This window comes from Prosopis cineraria, unplaced genomic scaffold (assembly GCF_029017545.1).
Source record: "Prosopis cineraria cultivar Desert tree isolate PC_DT_omini unplaced genomic scaffold, ASM2901754v1 PC2, whole genome shotgun sequence".
In the NCBI taxonomy this organism is placed as follows: Eukaryota; Viridiplantae; Streptophyta; class Magnoliopsida; order Fabales; family Fabaceae; genus Prosopis; species Prosopis cineraria.
The window spans coordinates 17915453-17941365 of record NW_026555333.1 but is presented as its reverse complement, the minus strand read 5'-3'; the positions used below and the strand labels follow the sequence as shown (position 1 = coordinate 17941365).

Genomic DNA, 25913 nt, shown 5'->3' with positions numbered 1-25913 from the left:
CAGGAGCAAGCAGGGCCATTGCTTGGATTCAGGTAATTGAATGCGAGAATTTAAGTCAAATTATGCTATTAGATTATTCTAAAAGGAAGCTAATCATCAGGATTTCGCATACAAGTCTTACACTACAAAAGAAAACACCGATTACATGGCATTATCTATACTTTTCTCACATGAGAGATACAAACGCAATTCCTAGACCTAAGATTGTAAGCATAACTTGAATATAAGGAGATATATTGCATTCGCCAAAAATACAAAGCTGAATGGAAATTTCACCAACTTCAACTACCAGGTAGTAAAACACGTCTAAAAAAGCCTCAGAGAAAAGTTTAAATGTTTAATGAAGACTTAGGCTTTCACCTCTTTCTTCTGTCCAGGAGGCAAAAAGGGTTCCCACCATCCAAACTTGTACTTAGGATAAGGTGCCACCCAATTTTCTGGCTTCTCAAACTCTAGATTGACAGGATTGGAGGCTAGTGCTTCTTCTAGACTCTCAGCTTCAAAGCTCTCTGATAAAACTCGGTCCAGTCTTAACTTCATGAATCTGCTTGACACATAAGATCAGAGTTACAAGGTGGCTAAGACATTTGAAAGCTTGCAGTTGATGCTGTTTTGGGTTATTGTTGCTTCATTATATTATTTGATATTATGGAAATCTTATCAGCAAGACACAGGCATATGAAATCTAGAGGAAACATGTAGAGCCCCAATATCCACTTGGAAAAACTGACACCAACTAGAAGGAGATTCCCCCCCCCCCTTTTTGAGAATACAAATTGATGGAGTACATATGTTGTTCCAACGTCAAGCCAATGCACTCTATAATTACTGTATGCCTACCAACAAATCCCAATTCACTCAGAATTTAAGGTACTCATCTTTTTCTAGGAATTGTAGAACTATCAGTTTAATCACTGACTCATGGTTAATATTTTTTCTTATTTTTGAAGGTTTTCTCTCCTAGTATTCTCTCTGATTTTCCTCTCATTTTGCCTCTATCCAATTCAAGCATGAAAGAGGAAAAATCGATGTTCTTACGTGATCCAGGGACCATTGGTCGACACAAGGGCAACAGATGGTCTCTTCAATCTCTTGGTAATGTCAGGGAACCTGTCCAAGAACTTAGGCTCAATCACTAGCCAGAAATCCTGTGCTTTGTCACGCTCTCCGTAGAGACGAAGCCGTTCAAACAAGACCTCTTGGAAATGCTCCTCTTCATCCAGCATGAATTTTGCATTTGCCACAACAAAGTAATACTTGTTGTCTTCACTCTACAAGAATGAACAACAATGATTAGACCCATTACCATTTGAAAAAAAAAAAAACACATAAATTGCATGCCTAGAGATCACTAAGCACATTCTATCAATAAAACCCTTATTTGCATACCCTAGAGCCTATTGCAGGCTAAATGGTCCACGATTGAGCAGAATGCTTCTTGTCCTTTACAAAACATCAACACATAGAGACATAAACCAGTGGGAAAAAACTGAAATGCTTAGTGTAAGTGAAAGCATCAGATATCAAGTTTTGGACAAGAAATCAAAATCCTTTGTACTCATAAAAATGATTATATATGATACACTATGATACACATAAATCTTGGAAGAATGACATTCGAGTTTCTTGCAAGAGAATTATTAACATTTTGGTCCCTACTTCAAGAAACTGTCATTTTAAATTATCAATAATTCCTTAGAAGGACACTCAAATGACAATCTCTCTTAAACCTTCTTGCTCTCACGTACCCGAAAAATCACCAAGAGTGACACGTATCAAAATCACAAAACCGTAAATAACCTTACATTGCTAGAAAATCAGAATAGACTACTAATTCTACTGAAAATCAATTATGGGTCACCCCAAAAACTGCAAAAACCAATAATGACACAATACTAAAATGAGAACAGAACAGCACAGAGAGAGAGAGAGAGAGAGAGACCTTGCTGGGAGGATCAGAAGAACTGAGCTGATCAGAATCAACAGCTGCAACAGCTGTGGTGAATGGTCCTGAAGGTTTGGATTCCTTGAAGGAGAAGAACGAACCCCAATTATTGTCAGCACAAGACCTGAATCCTCCCATAGGCAACGACTCTGCGCGATTAAGAGGGTTCTGTCTTCTGCTGCTTCCTGGGAATGCGAGAGTGGAACACTGAGCTTGGGCCTGAGACGACGCCATTCCAGACGATGAACCTAGAGTTAGACTGGCCACGCCCAGCATCATCGTCTTCTTCTTCTTCTTCTTCTTCTGGTCTCGAGGATTGATCTCTGTGGCGGGTGAGGCAAGTGCGATGTATTGTATCGGAAAGATGGGAAAAGTAACGAAGACTATCTCCTACAGGGATGGCAAATGGCGGCAGGACAACGGGACAATATCAGAGTTTCTTGCACAACCTTATCCATTGTTATCTTAATTTTGCATACGTTACTTGATTTTCACTTCCCATACTTCATAATCTATGTGCTACTTTACTGTCCAAAAATCAATCTATGTGCCAGTTTCCGTTTTGGGAGTCTTCCCCTATTTTTTGGGGTTTTTTCTCATTGGGAATTTAGTGTTTTTTTTTTTTGGTGGGGGTTGTATTTAGGGCTAATTTTAGGAAAATGTCTACTTATGATTCTTTTTATAACGACACTACAACAATATTTTTTCGACTTGAAATTTGATAAAAAAACAAATTATAAAATAAAATTATTAAATTTATTATTTCTTTATTTTAACCTGGTAAGAATCATAATTTTGAAACTAATTTGTAATCATTTCCTTAAGCGAACTTCCTTAAATTAATATTGAAGAGATGGGTAGGTTTGGAACAATGACAATAAGAATTCAGTCCCAAGTTAATTAATAAATCAATATATTGGTCAATTTAATATTCGAATATTAATTTACTTTTTAACTACATTAGGTGAGGATCAAGCAGTGTAGGTAATTCAAGTTGGTCAATTCATTTCAAGCTAAATTTATTTAGATTGAATTTAAAATATTTAAATGTATAAAAAGTTCATATAGCTTGGATCAACCTAAGTACTCAGATTGCCAACTATTTATTTTTTAAAAAAATAAATTTCAATTTTTACTTTTAAATTAATTACTTTTATTATTATAAAAAGATATAAAATATATATTTTGGAATATTCTAAAGGAAAAACATAATACTTGGTTTCTACATTTTCATCAGGTTTTGGTTTTAGTCATTTTTTTCAGTGTTTTCAGTGCTTATAGAGACTAAAAATACCAAAAAAAACTAAAATTATAGGGACTTTAAAAATAAATGTTGCCCAATCTTTTTAAAACTATAGAAACTAAGGATTAAAAACAAAACTTAATGAAACTATAGGGACCTATAATTATGTTTTCCCTACTTTATAAATATAGAAAACTCAATTTTTTGTTGTTGTGGGACTTTAAGTTTAAAAATCAATATTAAAATATATTTTAAATATTATTTTAAAATGTATTATATATATAAAAAATCATGTAAGTTGGATCATGAAGTCTTTAGATTTAAATAAATCACTTACCAATGAGGATTTCACGAGTCAAATTTTCACCAACTATACCAACTTTTATTGTTAACTTTTTCATTATAAAAAGGAATGTTAAGGTATATTTTTAATTCTTTAACTTTATATAGGATTTTAATTTAATTCTTTAATTTTGTAAAATATTTTTTGATCTTTTAACCCTAATATCATTTGTTTCAAATGATTCTTTTTTGTGTGTCAATTATTATTATTTTAAAAAAAATTAAACTTAATATATCAACATTTGATAATATTTTATTAATATTTAAAAGTTCATTATAAAAATTTATTAAAATAAAACTAACAGTGTTAAAATTAAATAACTAAAAAGATATTTTATAAAGTTAAGGGATCAAAATAAAATATTATATAAAATTAAATAATCAAATGTATACTATGCTAAAAAACAAATAAACAATCTATATTTTACCTTCTTTTTCAAGGACTTTGAGCTTGCCTGAATTTTTTATTTTTTATTTTTTTTGGTTAAATGCTATTGAGAATTGTTTATATACATGTACCTATATTTCTTCTTGTCTTATTTAATAGTCATTTTAGAAGATTATTTTGATCTTTAATGAAAGTCATTTTTTATTTTATGCAATTTATTATGCACAATTCTAAAAATATCCTAGTGCAAATTCCAAAAAAGAATGTGACATTTTAATTTTTAAGAAACTCTTGCCACATATCAAACTACTCTTATTTAAATTTAGGAGGAAAATGAAAAGCAATTTAACTTTAAAACAATTTTATCACTAGAACTATTTTTTTTTTGATAAGTTAACTAAAAGTGACTTATCTAAAAGATCACTTGAATTAATGTTCTAAATCTCATCTTTATCCTTCTCACTTACTTTGTTCATTTGTAATTCTCATGTCTTATTTAAAAAGATGTGCACACTATATAATATTAAAGAAAGATTTGAAAAAGACTCATTTCTCTGGGTTCCCTTAAAAAATTGTAAAATTTTACTATGAAGTTTCAAGGACTAATGCAGAAGGAAAAGCATCTTAATAGAGGTAAAATTGGGATCTTTAAGTATTTTTTTACTTTTAAGAATATAACAGTTAGCACTTTTTTTAAATAAGTGTAAACTTGTTGGAAATACCATGTAATAAAAAGAGGGAGAACATGTTAGGTATCGTTGCGTTGGTTTATCTTTTTTGTATGTGCTTAGGAGTTGTTTTGTATTGACTTCAAGGGAAGAGGATTGTAAAGACAAACCTATTTTAAAATAATTACTCATACGCCTCCACAACATAATTAAGTATTGCAAGATTTATTAATTTTTTTGTAAATTGTTAATGGACTACGTGATTTTTAATTTTATTGTGAGGGTTGTGAGTAATTCTCCAATCTTTTTGCGTGGAGCATCGAATATCTTAATCCGGCTCACATATTCTATCACCAATTCTAAATCTCAAACTTGGGATTATTAAAACAACACAATTCTCTCACTACAGTTGAAACTAAAATTGTTAATAAGGATTGAGTTTTTCAGGCTACCTTTTTACACCTTGTATTTTTTGAGAGATGGACTTAAATAAAAGAAAAAAGTTTGCAAAAAAAAAAAAAGTTTTTAGGTTCAGTCTTTATTGCCTCCCTTAAACCACGTATATTTGTCTCTCTCGTTGAAATTGCTGAAAATTGCTTAGCTTAAATTGTTAATATGGCAAAATTGTAAAATAATTGAAATTATTTAATTTATTTTATTTTTGAATTAATATATATATATATATATATATAACATAATCTTTTAAATTATGTATTGACATATTTAAAAATTTAAATTAGAAAAACTATGCCATTTTTGGAGGTCATTCCTAAACCCCTATCAATGAAAGTTAAGCTTGAAAAAAATGATTAATTTAAGATATACAAATTTTAGGGCTTGAATTTTTAAGAATTGGATATCTAAGAATTGGGTCAGCCTTATTGATAATTGATAATTCAATAATTTTTTTTTTTAAGATTTGCAAATTCCTGTGAAAACTAATCCTGTTAAAGGCTGGATCCACTCTTAAATGTGAGCAAATTTTTTTTATTTTAAACAGAAACAAGCCATCTCTGCTTCAGGCTTCCCTGAATTTTCCGTTGATCCCGATCGTTGCATTTTCAACTGTACGACTTCTTATATATATATATGTATGTATGTATGTATGTATGTATGTATGTAGTCTAATCTTCATCCTCGTCACTTTATGCTTTGTTCCTTTGCAATTCTCATTGCTTGTTCAAAACAATTTACATAATATTAAAGAAAACTCGAAGAAGTGTCTTTTCTCCAAGTCGCCTTAAAAAATTGTAAAATTCGACTATAAAGTTTCAAGGAGTAATGCAAATGGAAAAGCATCTATTCTTGTTGATTCTTCTTCATCTATCCAGCCCTGCAACTGCGATCGATCTCCTCTTCGACCATTAGGGTATTTACGCATTCATCTTCTTCTTTCTCTCTCTTTTTTTTCCTGGTTTGAGTTTTCCCCACCCGTCTTCTTCTCTTTCTATATATACACATGTGTGTAATGGCCTTTGCAAATAAACGCAGATGGCTGCGCATTATTATCCCTTTGGAAAATACAAGATTTCGGAGAGTGAAGTTTTCTATACCACCCAGCTTTCATTTGCCTTTGTAAACATTAGTCCTGTTCGTCCGGGTATTGTGTTGCCTCAACTCTCACTTTCCTCTCCTCTGCTGATCGTTTTTTATTTTACATTAATTATCCAAAGTCAGTTCATCTCGATTATTTTCCTTCTCATCTTTGATTCAATTAGTTTTCAGCTAAATTGAGTTTCCTTCTCCTTTTGCAGGTCATATCCTTTCTTTTTATTGGCTTCGTTGATACAGAGCATGGTTGCGATCGTTATTGCAATTTTTTAGTGGGGTAGATTTCAATTGTGGCTTTGTTTTGTTGCAAATTGAAAACAAGCCTAGCATAGTTATTTTGTCTCTTTAGCATCCCCTACCACTATATAATTTGAATTTAACAACTATAATTCTCGCGCAATCGGTTCTGGGTTAGTCCGCATGTGGTGGCTTTTATACAATTAGAGTGTCTAATTTGAGATATGTGATTTCATCAAGGAAATATGAATAATTTCGCTAAAATAGTTGTTCTATTACGTTCAGGCGTTGCTATTTCATATTTCAAGCAACCTGGATAATGATGTGTAAAGTTAGTTGTGAAACAGTATTGTTTTGTTAAACAAGTGATATGACATGGCCTGCTTATGCCCGCTAGTATCCATATGACAGAAGCTCACGATATAATTTGGCTACACATGGCTGCTGCTCATAATGTCGCAAGAATGAGATATATGTTCTTTTGGTTATTAGCGCAAACTTTAACGCAGTTTGAATTTGGTTGACTTAACATAAACCACATGTGCTTGTGTGCCCAAAGCGTGAAGTGAAGCGTTTTGCTGATCTCACTGCTGATGAGACTTGTGATTTGTGGCTCACAGCACAGAAAATTGGTAGGCAGCTTGAAAGCTACCATAATGCATCATCTCTTACATTTGGTATCCAAGTAAGTTGAATTGTTATCTGCTCATGTAACCACTTACGTTTTTCTTGCTTTATTTGCGCATGTTGTGTTGGTTTCATTCCTTTGATATGCAGCCCCCCTCCTTTGATTGGGTTTTTGACATTTTCTTAGTCTTTTTGCTTTTTTTTTTTGTGTGGCTCGAGTTCTTTTTGTTTATATTATATGTAAACATGATAATGCTCATACATGTCAGTACTTGTAGAGCTTGTAAGACGTGCATGTGGTGCATTGTCGCAAAGGTTGTCCCCTGCTATATGGGTGGTGGTGGTTTTGATCCCACGGGGCTGATTTAGAACCAACCCCCCCCCCCAAAAAAAAAAAAAACAAAACGTGTAAGATGTGATGTTTGTACTCTAAAAAAAAAAAATTCCACCGCATGTGAATGTTCCCTCATCTTTGTGAAGTTTGAAATCTTTTTAGGGTTTTTGTTCATTCAAATTTTCCTTCTTTATCTTGGACTGCTATTCTCAAACTCACTTTATCCACCTATAGTTTACTCTAGCTATTCCACTATTGTCTAACTGTTGTTGCATGGACTGGATATTCCAATTTCTTAAGTACTTGAAAACTTGTATGTGAGAATTATCAAGTGCTTGTGAATGTACAGTGTTACACTTACCGAACAATACTTTATCATAAACTCTTGAGAGTGATGTATGATTATTTTCTTTTATGCGACTGTAAAAATTGCAAAGTGATTCCTAGAAAAGATGTGACAGCACAGCATATGATCCTGGTCCTTGATGGGTGTATTAAGTGTAGAACAAAAGCGCCAACAAGTTTTAAACCTAAGGGTCAGGTGGTGGCAGTCAAAGGGTTAAAAGTGGGAGATTGTCAAGAGAAATCTTTCGGAGGAAGGGATTTGTGAGTCATGAGGAAGTGGAGGAAATAGCTAAGAGGAATAGGAAGGTTGCTAAAGCAATTTTGGGAGGGAGTAAACAATACATGTAAAGATTTGCTTGCTGGTGAAGCACAATAATGTCTTCTGATCCATGTAGCTAAATCCACTTAGTGGGGTAAAGCTTTTTGTTAGTGTTGTAAGATTATTTTCTTCTGACATAATGCACCGAGAATTAGCCTGTGGGATTTGAAGTCTCTTAAATTAGACACTAGAGAAGAAATGGGTTCCATACACATTCTTTCTTTGTTTGACCTCTTATAATTCAAGAAACACTTTATCGAAAGGTACTGCTTTTTGTTTTTTCCTTTTTTCTTAGTACATTATAAGAATCAAACTTGTCTCGCGTTATCTAAATCTCCAACCTTACCAACCTTTTAAGCTGCCCTCGGTTAGCAAATAGACAGTATCATTTGAATATTGTCTAATGATCAAGAAGTCAGCATTGTGATTTTTGGTCCGTATGCAGCACATAACTCTGTTTACATCTGAGAAAATTTACTGAATCATCTTTCTGTACATTAGGATGGGCCCCAGGCAGGACAGACAGTTCCTCATGTTCACATCCATATCATTCCCCGAAAAGGTGGTGATTTTGACAACAATGACGACATATATGATGAAGTAGGATGAAAGCTTTTACCTATTTTTCCTTCCTGAAAGTTTGTATCAAATTCTAACTAACTTTCATTTGATACTTGCTGTTTGTTATATTGGTTCAGATTGATTTGAAAGAGAAGCAATTAAAGAGGAGGCTTGATGATGAGGAGAGGCCAAAAAGAAGCCTTGAAGTGATGGCTGCAGAGGCGGGTGAGTACAGAAAACTTTTCTCGTGAAAATCTTAACGTGGGAAATAGAAGTGGAATCCTTTGATACCCCCCACCATTGTTCCAGTCTAGTTGGACTGTTTCAGGTATAATAATCAAATTTATAGGTACAAAATAAGTCTTAAAACTTGAGGCTAGCTTCAGGCCTTGTGGTTGCGGAGGACATCAGGATATTATATGATTGGATAGTTCAACTTTTTCTACTGTTATTTGTTGTTATAATTAATGAGTCTAGTGTATTGTCCAAAGTTTGAGAAATAAGTTACAATGGATCATGAATAATTTATTGCGCTGCATGATCTTAAATAATCTGTTATTAGAGTTTTTATATTATGTATAGAGGATAGGTTGTTTTTGGTTTTCCATGAGATTAATAGTAACCATTTAATAACAAAACAACTGAGGCAAAGTTTAGCTTAGTTAATTTCTTAAGAAGTTAAAAAAAAACAGATTTTAAATTTGCAGTAAATTGATTAATGAAATTAATATTAGGTTGATAATATTATTGATCGTAAATTGATATAATAATATTACTCCCTCCATTTTTTAATTGAATCTCACTCTCCAATAAAGTAGTTACTTATTTTTAAACTAACTTTATCTTTCTGTATTTACCCCTATTGAACACCTTATAATAAATATAAAATTATTATCAATAAGGACACTTTTGAAAAAAAAAAAGTAATGATTACACCTCAAAAGATTAAAAATAACTTATATTTTTGAACATTCAGCTCTTCAAAAAATGCCTTACATTTTTTAATGGAGGGAGTATATATAATAATTTTCTTTTTGAAAAAGCTAATTTTAGAAAAAAGTCAACGAGCCAGCAAATTGAGAAAATTATTTTTATAAAGAACTAAATTGTGTGTGTGTGTGTGTGTGTGACCAATCAAACTGAGAAGATTCTCCAAGAGACCAAATGAGAAGCTGCCATATATGTTAAAAACCAAAATAATTTTTTTTATTCAAATTTCTAAGTTTTATCATTCTAGTATTTGCCTTGTGAAATATTGTTATTCCAAAGAAAATTTCCGCACACACTTGTATTTAAACAAGACCTATTGATACTTTGCGGCAAGAGAAAATAGACCAAAATATATAACCATTGACTAAGAACATTAGCAGTACTTACAGATTAACATAGTGCCATTATTATGTTAAACAAATGGAAGCAGAAGATATGATCCTCATTGATGCTCTCTTAAGAGAAGGAAGAAAAAGTATACATACATGCAGAATAATTAAGAGCAACATGCTGGTACTTTAGAACTTATTCCCACCAACATCAAAACTGGGGAACAAGTCCATGTAATGGGGAACAAAAACCTAGTGACCACAAGTGCAGTTCTTGGTAATATTTGACATCAAAATTCTCCAACAGAAGCATTACATGTGGAAACTTGTTTTAAAAAGTCAAAAGTAGGTTGGTTAGTGTTAACAAAAGGTCCACATGCTATACTTCCACTGAGAAACCTATGAAAAATGTATATTCCAACTTCCAAGGAAGGATGTATGACTGGCAAAAAACGCATCTGATAAAAAAGAATGTCAACCTTTTAGTTAAGAGTCATCCAGATCCAGTTTCATCCCTAAGCGCTTCATCAAAATGGTATTGGCATGTAAAGATGTGATGCTTCTTTTCTGTAACTCCTTGAATCTCTCAACATCAAAATTATACCTCTTGATAAGCTTCTTCCTCCTATAATTGAAGAGCCTTTTCATAAAGTCCTGGTATGTAGGGTCCCTTGAAGTGATCAGAAAGTAGAAATAGCCTATGACTAAGCCAGCTGATGTGACAAAAAATGCAATTGGCTCCATCACATCCCATGAGAATTCCCAGAATGTTAGCCTGAAGAAGAAGCCAACCTGAAGTAAGCTGGCTCCTAGTCCGCACCAGAGAATGCGCCGGACCTGTTTATGTGCCAACATATCGATTTCTAGTTTCTTTTCCTGCAGCTTCCTTAACTCCTCACTTGTGGAATCCTCAAAAGTCAGTGCCAATGGAACAGCTCTCTGAACCAGATCAGCCACCTGAACATGCAGAGAAAAGAAACTAAACGGAATCGGCAAGCAAGATGCTAAAAGGTAGATCAAACGCCTAAGCAATCAAATATTGTAGTAGTCACCAAGTTTCATGAATGATCATATACTTCTTAAAATCATTTCCTTGAGGGGGTTGTATCATATCAGCAAACAAGATGATACAAAGCATAGTTCTAAAAATAATTACTTGTTGCAGTCTATCCAGAGTTCTACTGTGGCTAGCTGTACAACATAACAAAGACAATAATCCAGCCAGCCGCCTCAGTGTAGGTACTTCAAGCATAGCTATATCAAGTTGCAGAACTGAAAGTAAGCACAAATGCTACTTATAATTATTTAATGCTAGGAGGCAATCAGATTTTGAGACAGTCATATGCGTGTTCTGATACTTCCACACAAAAGGGCCTAGGACCCTTGTTTTCACCTGCTTTCAAAAAAATCTAACCACCAATGACAAAGCAACCTAGAGTGATTAGTCAGGATAATCTCATCAATTATGATCGAATATACTAGGCAGTTCATCATCACTTTAGTTCCAGATAGTTGAGCATTCTCTAGCATGCTGCTTGTAACGAGGGAATCATGTTACTTACTGTGAGTAATAGAATTGCCCTATTTGCTAGTTAAACATAATGTTGAGCTAAATCATCAATACATTATTAATTAAAACCAAGAATTGAAATTGGTAGAAGAATGTTTTTTCCCTTGATTCTACTCCATTTCAAACAAAATGAACACAGACAGAAATGGTAAGAAACATGTCAGACTGGAGAAATTGGAACTATGATGAAGACTGAATTTCTCAAGGCAACATGAAAAGGTAATCATGTTCTCAATGCCACTCTGACAAATCCCCATTTAGTCTTCTAAATTTTTCAGTGAACTGCCAGGGGAAAATTGTAGCAAGATTCATAAGGGCAACTCCAAGATAATGATGAGAACACACAGGATAATCTTAAAACATCCAATTCAGGGCAGGCATCATAGGATGATAAGGAACTGGAACCTCCAAATAATTTCCCAATTTTATTTTTTGAAAAATTCAATTTGTTGGTCCAGTATATCGGCAGTGTCTTGGAAAAATCTTTGCAGCTTAACTAGCACCAAGCAGACACCACAGAAAGATATCATGCTTTTGGATGCAAAGAGGAATGGATCAGACGTTTCTTCACTAAAGCAGCCAATGCCTATTTCAAAAGTGAAAGAAAACCATATGGTACACAAATGATCAAGAAGACGAATTATCATATATTTTTTTAATTAAAAAAAGCACCAACAAGAACAGATTGCCGAATTTTGGCAAAATTATTGGTCTCTGTAGATGAAACAGCTCTCAAGCAGAGTCAAATGGCTCACATGAAGTTTTGGCACTATATTTAATTGTATGATTCCTGTCAATAAAATCAGATAAAATTCATAATGACATGTGCATCCATGAGGAGAATCTTTGAAGTTGAAATGATTACGAGAGAAGTGAGAAGATTCTATGAAACATTCAAAGTTAGGAGCTCTTTTTTCTTTCATGAAATTATTAACTTTGCTGTTTTCTTCTTTTACATGGAGGGAAATTATTGCTTGCAACAAAACATGATAGCTAAACTAGATCAATGCAACAAAAAAATGCCAAAGGCGTGGTTATTAAAAGATTATTAAAAATATTACTGGAGACTAACTTCCCTTGATTCAAAATATAAGTATTTTCCCTCAACTAATCTTTGTTTAAAATATAGATAACCTAGTATATATGAAACTTTCCCTCTCTTTTACTCCTTATATCTATTAACCTAAATTCTCATATAAATTTATCTCTTATTCATCATGAAATACATTGGTAATTAGAGCTGAAGATACAAAAGAAAAATAATATATATTTTTTTATGAGAATGAGGACTTCATGATATGTGAATTTTTTTAAAAAACTGGTTATAATTTGGACTAAAAGGAGTATAATATACACCTGTAAGTAACTAACCTAAATCCTATACATTCAAAGATAAAAAATGATAATACTAATGAGTACAAACATGGAATACCAACCTCATACATCATCACATTCTTTTGTGTTACTCACTTCTTAAAATATAGGAATATAGAGGATTTAATTTAACAGAGCACAACTACCGATATAATCATTCTTAAGAAAAGAATATATTGACGTAACAAAAAGGTTCAGAGTTTCCTCCCAACAAGAAGCAGGAAATGAAGTGTTGATGGCATCTCTTGAGAAGTAATGCCAATTACACATAACTTTTAATAATACATTTCCATCTGGAAATGCTTTACTGTATGCTCCACAAGCATAAGCAAAGTATGCATACTAAGGATATAATTCAAAGATGGTATGAAAGGTGAAAAAACAACACAACTAGCTTAGAGGACTTAACAGGGTCAAAAGAGGGGTTGAACCCTTTCAAATGGAAATCCTACAGCTGACAGAAAAAAAAAACAAATTTTTTAATACGAGGCCATAATAAAATCATGTAAGAAATAGATAAATTAAGTCACATGAAAAACTATAAGTTTATGTCCTTAGGGGACACAACATAAAAATTGTCACTAGAAGCCTGATAAGTAAGAAAATCGATATATTTATTCGCTTTTTTAAAAGTCATCAAAGCTGATTTTTTTTTTTTGACCAAAAAAGCTGATAGTTCAAACAACAAAATTTTCAAGTAAGGGAAGCAAACATCAAACGGTAAAAGTAAAACTCACCTTTTGAGGATGAAGATAGACTTTATCCTTGAAGAGAAGAATGACCCCAGCTTCGTCAAGAACGCGAGCATAAGCTGAAGCCTCTTCAGGAGACCTAGCAACACCAGTGTCCTCACACAATTGAAGAAGTTCAGAGAACGGAATAACTTCCTTCGCTTCCCTTTCCAGCTTCGTCTTGAGCGATTCCACATTTACCAATCTCATAAGCTTCTTAGCTTCTGCGAAGGACATGGAATCGTTTCCCCCACTAACTTCGTCTCTAGTACAGCCATTATCAGGTTCTGATGATCCCGACTTACTGGAATCTTCAGGCGATGAAGACATCCCTCTCTTAATCTCATTGAACACAAATGATAAAGCAATTATTCCTCTTCCTCTTCCTCCTCCACATTCTGTTGCAATATACCTAAAACCCAATGACGTAGGATTAAGGGGACGAAGCTTCCCTCCACAGCCATGGCTGAAATTAACAACCGCAGATACTTTCTGTGTCAATGAACCGACTCCACCGCCGGCACACCACCACCACCTACTCCACATTTTGAAAACTCCGACGAAGAAAGCGATTTCCAAAGGAAAAATAAAAAGTATTGAACTCTATATAAACCAAAATCAACACAACTGCCAATTATTATTACTATTACTATTATTATTATTATTATTATTCCATTTGGACTCCGAAAATCATATAGAACTACCACCCCCAATCTTCTTCATTCCACCTCCGACATATTCCAGAACCATCAGTCTCAAAAATTAATGCTAATAACAATCATATTTCGAACTACTTTCGGGAAATTAATTTATGAAAAAGAAAGTGGAATGGTTTAGATTATATAAAATAGACGGAGTACGGTTCTGCGAATTGCGAAGTTTCTAAAAATGTAAAAATAAAATAGAAAGCGAGGAAAGCGAGGCAAGCACAGCGGAGAAGGGAAGGGCAAAGCAAAAACGAGGGAATGTACTGTGATCCATGACTTTCTCAAACATCCAACGTTCCGATTCACAGTGCCTTAACGATTTGTCAAGATGACTTTTCACGACCTCCGTCCACCAAATAGGAAAATACTCGGCTCTTTAGCTCTCGACTTCCACGTTTGACCGAGTTTGACCCCATAACGTTAATGGCTACGATTTAATAATTCAAAAAATGAATAAATCAATTTAAATTGCAAAAATTTGACATAAAAAGTTTTAAATTGTAATTGACAAATAACAAATATTTTATGAAATATTAAATGATAACCATTTAAAATTTATGTAAGGATTGAGAACGTGAGATGAAAAGTCAAATGAAAGTGAAAGAGAAAAGAAAGGGCGAAGTGTCAAATATATGTGGTTGTAGATGTATTCTCATTTCTTTCCCTCTCTCTCTGTTTTTTTTTTTGATCCTATTTTTTTTTTTACTCGTAGAGAGAATATTCGGTGAGAAATGGTCAATTTTGGACAATATATGAGTTCATGTGTTTCTTTTACTTTTTTTATATATATATATATGTCTTTGTAGATAGGGACAATATATTCTACAAATTATATGCATTAAACTAAATTTATAAATTAGCTATATGTACAGTGTACTTATAACAGTACAGCACATTATATTACGTTTATACTATTATGTATTTGATTATTTAAATTATATCACATATTTATCTGTTATATAAATATTTTGGCAGGTACATGGAACCAGACCAAAAAAATCCTACAAAAAAAAAAAATTGCGTTACAGATTCCTTTTCAAGTTCTTCAAAGAACAATTGTTTTAAGGTCAAGAAGAAGAAGCACTTGTTTTGCACATTAATGGCCAGTAGGTTAAATGACTTTTGCTAACTTCTAAAATGTATTATTTTTAATTTTAATTTTTGTAATTTAAATTTTATGATTGAATTTATCCTTTAACTATTACCAAAATATCTATAATATTTAAAAAAAAACATTAACAAGTTTCACTACTCAAAAAAAAACACTACTTTTTTTAAAAATATAAGGAATAAATTTTTTGACAACAGATATTATCTCGCTCAAAGTATTAAAGGTAAAAGATAGACATTTCTTAACTAAATTATATTTTATATATACAAAAACTGAAATTTAAATATCAAATTACCTTTAATTATTCATGCCACCCACACTATATTATTACTGGATTTGTGTTAATGTACTATTATAATAGGTGACTCATTGTCAATTAAATCCCTTCTCAATATAATGAATATGCATACTTAGGATTGTGATGCCATGTAATAATATATCATGTGACGAAATGACATTGAGAATGATATATAAATTTATATGGACAGAGAGAGAGAGAGAGGGAGGGAGTAATGTTCCTCTCATATGTGTTGCAATCTGCATATGGAAGTTGACAGCAACGTCGTTTACAAAATATGGATTGCAAATGAAAGCAAGGGGCAACGTCGTTTACATAATAGGAGCTTCTTGAGGGGCTCAATTGCTGTAGTTTGCCTTTGAAATAGTTCTAAACATACCCTTTGCAATCTTCCAGAACCACAATATGTTCATGATTGCCAGCACAGGAGGCACCCCAATCAAGCTGTAAAATCCCAAAGCACAGATTCCCCTTATCTGAAACAGTGTCAATCAACACACTTTTCTTTAACTCAGATTCTAAATGAAATCTCTCAGGAAGAATTATCTATATACATAGAATCTTATTAATTTTTACACTATGTATGTGGTTTAGTGTGAATGATACATTTCATTTGGCAAAAATACTTAGTTTTCCACTAGAAGACAACATTAACAAAGGCTATAACTATAAAGTCATCTTTACTGCGAGCACATTTATGCCGATTTCTCACACTAACTTGTGACTTATGACTGAGTAAGTATCCTATTGAGTAAAGGTTATTTTAGTCAATCCACTATATAAAGAGATTACCAACCCCCACATAACCTGTGTATATTTGCTCGTGTGTTTGGCCCAAAACTAATCGTCAAAACTACCTACCCATTCAAAGAGACGTGGAAGGACTTTTCTTACGAGAGTAAATAGTGTGATGTTGAAATATAAAAGAGAAGCCCACATTTTATGCATTGGACAACTCACCACCACAAAAAAGAGAAGAAAAGAAAAGAAAAGAACACCCAGCAAACTCTACTTTTTAAGTCTCTGTCTTCATGATCAGATACGAGAGGAGTCACTAACCACTTCTAGACCAAACATCGATGTAAAAACTACAAGATGTAATTTTACAGTGTTTGTGTGTTTGACATAAAAGGAAGATGTACAAGGAAAATAAGAGAAAAAATGCTAACCTCATCAAAATGGATCCACATGTGAGAAAAAAGAAGATGAACAGAAAAATCCTTGCAATCTGCGGCACAATAGATCAAATATATGATAAATTAGGCACAGAAAATGTAAAAAAAAAAATTTGGGGGGGGGGGGCAGGGACCACACAGGACAAATATAGTTTCATAGTTGCATCAAAACCACTCACAGATCGCAAAGCATGAAGCCATTGCTTGCATGATTTAAATCTGTTGTAAATTTAAAGAAGCATTTTCTATTACTCGTTAAAAGCACATAAGCTTCAGCAATCAAGGCATTTCATGTTTTTTGCTTGACTGACAGAGACTTGCTCGTATCATTATCATATTCTACATTGTATAATCAACCTCTGTTTTTTTTTTTAATGATGTTCGCTCATGTAAAAGCCTTTAAGCTCAACTGCTTGCTATGCTAGAATAGGTATATATTAAAGGCATAGATACAATGCCTCCCTGTTCGGAAATTCTTCAGGTACATAACGCAAACTTTCATACATGAGGCATTTCAAGAAAACTGAACTAAAATCAAGATCAGAAGGATATCAGACATTACCATCCACCCAAAGAATAATGCAATGCCATTCCCAATGTAAAGTTTGGAGTTCTTAAGGCCAGCAACATCCAAGTACCTATTGATATGGTTAAGTTAAAGTCAGAAGTCAGTGTTGACAGAAGTACATGATTGTAATCAAATTTCTAAACAACTTCTTACCATCTTAGATTTACAAAAGGAGTTGTGCTTTCAGAGAGAAGAATCATCAGCACATAGATCTGTCCTTGACCACTTAGCAGAGATAGTGTGATTGAAAATAAGGATAATCCATGATGTAGGACCTAAATGTAACAAACTATTTGAGTTGCTTTACTAATTCTAAATTGCTTAACCATAATATAGTTCAACATTTTCCAAAAGAAAACCATGATATTGCACTAATTGAAAATAGAAAGCTTTTATCTTATACACTTACATATTCAAGACCACCCAAAACTGGAAATTTCCAAAGAATCATTGCCAGATCTGCAAGAAAATAGCCTACAGAAATCTGTATATTGGGAAAAAGATAGAAGAAACAAAATAATAAGCTAATTGCCTCAAAGATGAAAGAGAGTAAGAAGGATATCAAATTAATATTCGATAACAAAAGCGTTGAGATGAAAATGACATCAAAAAGGAAACACAGTGAAATAAAACAAAACAGAACATGAAGAATCATGGTTACCTATGCCCACCAAATCTCTCAGCAATTGAATGGTTTAGAGAAAAGCCAAAAAGTGAAGACATCATCAATGTTTTCACAAATTATTATTCCCAACTCTAACCACTAAAAACCCACAAGTGTACATATTTAATTGAAAACAAAACATATAGATTCTCAATCGTTTTAAACCTGACTCAACCATTTCTCTCATGCAAAGCTCATTGCCATCTCAAGCTTGGTTATTTAGGGCTTGTTTGATTTCGTTTCAATTTTACATTTTTAAAACCTACTTTAGAAACGTTTTTTAAAAATTGTTCTAAAAAACATTATTTACTCATATTAATTCAAAACAGTTTGAACTATAAAAGTTGGCTGATGATAGTGTGGTTGACCATGGTTGACAGTGGTTGCCAACCAAAGTAGTTAGTGGTTAGTGGGGATTGATGACAATAACTTATAATGACTAAATGTAATATGTTTTGAAAATAAAAAATAAGAAATTTTTTTATATATTTTTTTAAATGAGAATAGTTTTAAAAATCACCTAAATGCAAAATAGTTACTCAAATGATTATTTATTTATTTATTTATTTTTTTTGTTTTTAAAAAACTGACAACAATTTTTAAAGATGGAAATCAAACAAGCCCTTAATCTTCCTGTTTCACTTTCTCAACTTTGTTAAGCTCACATTTAAGACTGGCTAATCATGTCAGAAAAAGAAACTGAGTCGTTTTTCTTTAATTATAATTCATATTAAAAGTGGCAAAAGTTTAAAAGAAAGAAAGAAAACCTTCAGGAGAGGCTCTAAGTTCAAATCATATGAGTGAACTCTCTGTTAACCTTCATGACAGGCTCCAATTAAAATCAGAAGATTGAATTATCTGTTAACCTTCACAAGAACTCTTCAGTCAAATTGTACGAGATCCGCTACACATTCTTTATTTGTAAATTCAAACTCTACATGGAGTAGTCTACATATTTTATATTCCTTCTCGTGATTAGCATTTATTATTCCAGTCATCCATTTTGAATACGCATCATTCGGGACTACCTCTTGTAGGGTATATATAACAGAACGATTAAAGAAAAATAATATTGACATGTGAAAAAAAAATCAATGAAGTCAAATCAAACGGATCAGATTGATATAATAAAAGGGAAAAATACGTAACAGATAAAATCAAATTTTGCATAAATATTTGTCGACTTACCCCAAGTACTGTATCAGACAAAGTAGATGATCTATTAACAACTAGCTCATCAAAAGAATCTTCATGAACTATATCTGAGATGATTAGAAGGTATAAGGATGAAAATGCTACAAAAAGAGCATGGAACGTTGAGAACCCCTGCATTTCGAGAGTAATTAATATTTCTTTGATCATGAGTATAATTAATCTAAACAGGATCCGTTATTAAAAGGCGTTTCACCTGTTATTCCATTCAACTTTCTTAGCACTGCTCAATCTTCCATATCCCTTGAACAAAAGAGAACTTGCACAAGCAGTCAATCTATAAACCTTCAAAAATGGGAAATGATCATGTTACAGAGATGTCAATAGACTCTTGATATTGCTAGACTATGTTCAATATTACCTTCCCTTTTAAACAAAACTGGACAAACATCTAGAGAGAAAAATAACAAGCCACGTAAAGAACAAATGCAGACTTGTTCATCAATATAAACAAAATGTTCAAACTGTGACTTTGTGCCTGAATGACTCTTTCAAAATTCAAATAACCAAAAGATTAACTTTTCTTTTCTTTTGAATGAAACTTGAGTTTTCTGTTTAAAAAAAATATATTTTATGGTTTTAAGCTTTAGCCAACAGTTGGTTTACTAAACAAAGACACACTCTACCAAAGAGGTATTCAAGGCCATTAAGTTCAAATTCAAGGGATATAAGAATTTCACATTCCAAGATTGATCTGCATCGTGGATACCAATATCTACGATTTATAAACAGTTCATTTTCTCAAACGTATTTTGTTCACTTCATTTATGCTTTCTAAACGCATATTTACCCTTTGTGTAAAAGTTCATCCTAGTGATATCCTAAAACAAAAGAAGATGGGGGGTTAAGGAATAAAATACAATAATTTCTTTTTTGAAGGAATAGAGAAATGAAGTGGAGAAGAGGGGACAACAGCTCTCTAGCCAACTTCATTGCAAATACAATGATTTGTCCAAATGTCCAATACTGAACCACAAAGGCAAGAGAGCCAGTGAAGAGATATTAATTTTGACATGTTGGCCTTTCTGCATTTCATGTTATGGTGGCCAAGGTTGAATAAAGACCCAAAAAAAAAAAAAGAAATGGAAAAGAGACAAAAGAAAGAACATTCGACAAATTCGTATAGCAAAGGGAATCACTTTAATGACATTCATGTAAGCAAGAAAATCTGTGTCCCCCCTCAAAAATAGAACTAAAAATCCCCAAACCATTCCTCATTATGTACTGAAATGTGGAGAGTATCATGGCATTTCATTACACCATCACCATTAATGGTATAAAGGCTAGAAAAACCCCATTCGATGTTTTTCTAAACACCTACCTTCCTGAACCCTTATAAGCAACAAAAGAAAAAAAGATCACGTAAAGAACTAACAAAAAAATTAGTTTTACTTACAATAACACACAAGAGAATGCCGGCGAAGACAGCAGGGCAATGGCTATACATGACCCAAAAAGCATATTCACGAGAGGATATTGAACCAATCGGTAATGGAAAAGGAAACATGAAGTCCATGATATTCAATCAATCTGCCTGTTTTGAAATTCGGAATCGCTGTATCAGGAAAAATCACCGTCGTCGTCGTCACCACCATCATGATGATGATGATGTATTCATAGCTAGGCTCAATGTCCGTCCAACAACAAAGAAACGTAACAGTCAGATCAGAACAATGTGTTCTTGATCGCGAATCCATTCCAATCGTCGTTCAGAAGGTTTTTTTCCTCTTACGACGGTTACTTCTTCAACCTCACTTTGATTCCACATTCGTTATTTTGGCCAGACGTAATTGCAAATGGTTAAGCTTGAAACTCCATCACATCACGCAATCAATGTTCCAGCAGAGTCTTATCGTATCGTAACATCTTCAGCTTCACCATGGCAGTGTGCCTTGTAAAGTTTTTACTCTCTCTCTCTCTCTCTCTCTGTTTTTTTTTGAGACAAGGGTCAAAAATATACTTAAAATATACAGTACACATAATGATTAAAAATAATTTTAAACTTTATCCAACAAATTCATTATGTCGAGTCTCACATATAAATTTTTTAATATTTTTTACTATAAAGTATTGCTTGTGACTCACATAATTTTTTTTTAAAAAATTCATCTTCTCTCTCCTCTCTCCCTCTCCATCTCTCATTCCATCGTTCCCACTCCCCACCCTCTCCTGCTCATCGCTCTCCCTCTTCCCCTTTCCTCTTTCTCTCCTCCATTCAATCTCCCTCTCCGCTCTCCCTTCTCCACTTTCTCTCTCTCACTGTTCTCGTCCTCTCCCTCCTCTTCATTCAAACTCTGTGTGTGTATAAAGAGAGAGAAGAAACATGTAGAGAGAGGGAGAAGGAAAGGAGGACTCAAAAGAACATGCAGAGACTCCGGGAGAACATGCAAAGAACGTCCCCACTCTATCTCATTCTCTCCTCTCTCTCTCCCCCCACAACTCTCAACGTGATGTGGCAGCCAGTCCTGCATGAGCAAGCCCTCCAAACACCACAACGCTCATATTCGACCAAGCCCGAATGACACACTCCTTTGACGCCATTGATGAGCCACTCTCTAAAGCTCTCAGCTATGGCTTCCACCACAGCAGGTGGTGAACGTGGAGAAGGAGGAGGTGATGGCAAAAGACGTGAATGGGGAATCACTCACTTAACATGTTGCTTGCAACAAAGTGAAGCATAGGACGCGGGAACGTTCAAGGGGACTGAGCTTTTAGAGAGAGAATGACTATACGTTTAGATGGCAAATGGATATTATAAATTATGAAAATAATTAATTAAATAATAGATTTTAATCATAATTGATTATACTATAATACAATCTAATCTGTTTGTATATTATTTTTCTAAAATTAATTTTAACATAATTGAAGAAGTTTAAATAATTTATTTAAAATTAATTTTAATTGTGTAAATGATTATAAAGGACATTACTTTTTAAAATTAAATTATTGATAAATTTGTATTTAATATTATCAAAGTTGTTATATTTTATTTAATAAGTAAAATATACTATTTAAACTAAATATGTAATTAATTAAAAATTTAAATTATATTAATATTAACATTTAAATTTATGTAAATAAGTAACTCAATATATCTTAGTTAAAATAAATTTAATAAAAAAGAAAGATTTAATTCTTAAATACTGAACATTAATTTTACAACAATTAATGAATATAATAATATATAAGTTAATCCTTAATGATATCACGAATATTAGTCATAACTGATAAAGAAAATGTTATGGATAATGGTAAGGATGAATATTCATCAATGTCATGGTCTTCTTGATCCTCATGGTCTTCCTTATCTTTTCTTTCATGATACATAAAATCAAAATTAGAATTAGAGTGTCTCAAATAAAATTATGTATCGTCATTAATGCAATAACGATTTGAACTTGTATATCATAGTCATAACTAGACATATTACATAAAATTGCAAACTTTTTCCTCCAAACTCCAAATATTTTTTCTATTGTGCACCGTAAACTTAAATTAAAATAATTAAAGACTTCATTATTATTTGTAAATCTAGTTGATCTTCTAAAATTAGGAAGATGGTAGCGTTCTCATCTATACGGACTAAGATATCCATTTGATATTAGATAGTCGGCATCCATCAAATAATATTTACCTTCTAAAAAAGAGATTACTATCAATGTTTGTAAGTTGAAAAGTCTAACATAAATAAATTGAACAAACAAATATACTTGAAGGCGAATGTGGAAAGTTCATTGACAAGTTATCAGAGCATGTTGAAAAATGCGAGCATTATGTGCAGTACCCTCCCATTCAGCCAAGACAAAAATAAAGCACATGTCACAATCACATATAGCCATTACGTTTTTGTGTAGTGATTCCTTTTCTTCCAATATATTTTAATTTTTCATTGACAAGGGCTACACATGGAATATGTGTGCCATCAATTGCTCTAATAGCATTTTTAAAAAATGGCCAATATCACTTATCATTTTCTATTTTGTTTGATATGTATGAAAGGACTTATCTTGTGGTTTGATATATTCTATTGCAAGTTTCGAGCAAGTCATTAAAACTTTGTGGAAATGTCTGTGGATAGTCTCTCTTAAATGTTGAAATCTTTCTTGTGCCATTCTATTTTCCAACCCATGTCTAATTGTATTTAAAAATATTGCAACCATCTCCTGTATTCTTATTCGCCTAATATCTCCTTCAGTCCATGCCATGTCAATTCACTACATAATTAATGAAACATATGTGGTTTCATTCTAAACATTTTATAGTAACGAATTGGGTGTCCTTCTAAAATTTCATTAACCCATAAATGACCTGTATATTCACTATTTCTTCATGGTTCTTTACACAAATTTTTTGTTGTATATAACCTAATGGTAGTACTAACTTTTTGGCTTCTCTTCAACCTTTTTTTAGATGACTCTTTCATACTTCTTGCCATCTGTAACCAAACACATAAATAACACATGTACTTAATTTTAATTATTGGTATATTTGACTCTTTAAGTAAGATACCAAGATCATAACAAGTTTTAAAACCCTCATAATCAACCATTTATATAACACTTATATCTCAACCATTCCAGAACGCTTTGTTTATCATCCTTCATTGTCAAAAACATCACCCTAACCTCTTAGGACATAAAGAGTGACATACATCGTGAAACCCAATGTTTGTTAGGTGCAACTTCTTCCCATTGTTTGACTATAGACATGACTTCAGGAATTGATGTTTGCTTAGCCTATTGAGATTCTTCCTTTATTGTTTGAGCTATCACACTCATTGCATCTACTATTTGACTTGTACTAAGTAACTTGTTCTTTTTTTTACTGTTACTGCTTTCACCCCCTCTTCCTCTTACCACTGACTCCATTTAAAGTTTCTTGAGAAGCATTCAGAACAAATTTATTGAATTCACTACTTCCTTCAGTAGTAGTTCCTAAAATCTCATCACTATCTCCTGAACCTTCTTCCAAATCAATACCCTCATTTGCCATATCTGGGCGATATACATCTTCGTCCTCATCTTCATTCCTATTGTAAATATTAGGCAAAATTCCACTTGAAAGTGCCCATGCTTTAGGTCCATTGGTAGTGATACCTTAGAACAATTCAGTTAATTCATTAGCAAATGGTAATCCTTTATTTTTGAATTTTCTTGTATAATAGATTTTGTTGCACATAAATTACTAATAATATTACAAAATAAACAAATAAATAGAATAGATATAAAGCCTCAGATAATAACATCATACCAATATCTTTTTCTCCCACCAATTATCTGGAGCATCTACTGTATTATTTGCATAATCCCATCCCAATCCTACCTCACTTGAAATCAACTTATTCTAAAGCACCCACTCTTTTCTCATATTATCCCACTTGTTCTTAAACTGCTGTCTGCCATATTTCTTTCCAATCCTCTCATTAAAGCTAGAAATTATATTTAACCATCCTGCTTTGGTGAAGCTACCACCATTTCTTTGCGATTTTTGGGCTTGTTCCAAACAAATGTCAATAAATATTCTAATATTTCTTCAGTCTCATGAAGCTTTCGACTTATCGTTATTCATTATGCTATATAAAAGTTAATTTTATGAGAATATAAAAAACTAACAAGTCAATTATAGAAATTGCAATTAAAATGTTATATGATAAAAACTTGACAATATTTAGTCATCAAAATTTAACACCAACTTACCACAAGTGTAAATCTTCATGCTAAAATTTAACACCAACTAACCGATATTTCTATGTTCTTTATGCTCTACATTTTGCCAAAAGAATAATATAAACTTTAAATACCTATTGGCCATATTTAATAATTTAAATATACATAGATTTGCTTGGGCTAAACCATCAAATCAATTTTTCATGTTTCCATTGAAATATATAACATCTTTCAATTTCTAAAGGAGCTGAAATCAACTTTCAACAAATACATAAACAACACAAAGTTAGATGATAGATAAATAAACAAAGCAATATATTGTTTGAGAATAAGCCTCCAGTAATCAATGATCATGTAGACCACCATTTCCTCCTTTCAACAACTAAAATTAGCTTTCAATAGCTTAAATCAACTATAATCAACTTTCAACAGCTTTCCCATATCAAGTCCTGAGTTCGATTAGGCACAAAAATAGCAAAATATACAAGAGTTTTACAATTGTTTGAAATAATGGTTCAGTTCAACTAGTCATGAGTTGTAATGGTTCAAAACACACAATTAAGCTTGAAATCATGAGAAAAAATTCCACACTAGCAAGAACAGAGTCTTTAAAAAAAAGTCCACTAGATCGTTCGAAATAATGGTTGGAGAAGATCATTTACCTTTTACCCCACTTGAAACTTCACTTAAATAGATCACAGGAGATGGGAGATGAAGACACTAGAAGAAGAGCAGATCGAAGACAGAGCGAGTAGATCAAAGCAAGACTAACCTTCTTTGACTATGGCAAGAGATTACTGCCGCTGGCTATAGCTCGGAGATTATGGATGGAGGTCGAGGATGCCACAAGGATTGCACAAGATAAGGACCATAGATTTGCAGGCAGATCATGGATGGCCAAAGATTATTTCCTTTACCATAGATCAGAGATGGCAAACAGCGACCATGTTGGGTG

General features: G+C 32.8%; 4 protein-coding genes across 8 annotated transcripts; 1 reads left to right on the top strand and 3 right to left on the bottom strand.

Moving 5' to 3' along the window:
- Window positions 1-49: 49 nt before the first annotated feature.
- On the bottom strand, window positions 50-2399 carry LOC129301829 (uncharacterized). Its single transcript, XM_054940434.1, has 3 exons — window positions 1943-2399; window positions 1039-1271; window positions 50-544 (listed from the first exon to the last, which is right to left on the bottom strand). The coding sequence occupies exons 1-3, from the start codon at window positions 2222-2224 to the stop codon at window positions 349-351; spliced, it is 711 nt and encodes a 236-aa protein (XP_054796409.1). The 5' UTR covers window positions 2225-2399; the 3' UTR covers window positions 50-348.
- Window positions 2400-5795: 3396 nt separating this feature from the next.
- On the top strand, window positions 5796-10777 carry LOC129302391 (bifunctional bis(5'-adenosyl)-triphosphatase/adenylylsulfatase FHIT-like). Of its 4 annotated transcripts, XR_008591276.1 has the most exons (7): window positions 5796-5955; window positions 6078-6188; window positions 6913-7059; window positions 8501-8599; window positions 8698-8785; window positions 10545-10676; window positions 10762-10777. XR_008591276.1 is itself a non-coding variant. In XM_054941239.1 (6 exons), the coding sequence occupies exons 2-6, from the start codon at window positions 6078-6080 to the stop codon at window positions 10568-10570; spliced, it is 471 nt and encodes a 156-aa protein (XP_054797214.1). In that variant the 5' UTR covers window positions 5796-5955; the 3' UTR covers window positions 10571-10713. The 4 variants fall into 4 exon arrangements, 3 of the variants coding, with proteins under 3 accessions (XP_054797214.1, XP_054797215.1, XP_054797213.1); XM_054941239.1 differs by lacking the exon at window positions 10762-10777 and having other exon boundaries at window positions 10545-10713; XM_054941240.1 differs by lacking the exon at window positions 10762-10777 and having other exon boundaries at window positions 10532-10569.
- LOC129302389 (calcium uniporter protein 6, mitochondrial-like) lies at window positions 9974-14781 on the bottom strand. Of its 2 annotated transcripts, XM_054941237.1 has the most exons (3): window positions 14526-14777; window positions 13561-13966; window positions 9974-10836 (listed from the first exon to the last, which is right to left on the bottom strand). In XM_054941237.1, the coding sequence occupies exons 2-3, from the start codon at window positions 13882-13884 to the stop codon at window positions 10366-10368; spliced, it is 795 nt and encodes a 264-aa protein (XP_054797212.1). In that variant the 5' UTR covers window positions 13885-13966; window positions 14526-14777; the 3' UTR covers window positions 9974-10365. The 2 variants fall into 2 exon arrangements, with proteins under 2 accessions (XP_054797212.1, XP_054797211.1); XM_054941236.1 differs by having other exon boundaries at window positions 13561-14781.
- Window positions 14782-15779: 998 nt separating this feature from the next.
- On the bottom strand, window positions 15780-21116 carry LOC129298023 (uncharacterized). The gene is given in 9 exon segments (XM_054936417.1): window positions 15780-16146; window positions 16840-16865; window positions 16868-16898; window positions 17408-17483; window positions 17567-17688; window positions 17823-17897; window positions 19266-19404; window positions 19486-19574; window positions 20686-21116. Coding segments are annotated over 9 exon segments (816 nt in total). The 5' UTR covers window positions 20806-21116; the 3' UTR covers window positions 15780-16008.
- Between the last annotated feature and the right edge of the window lie 4797 nt (window positions 21117-25913).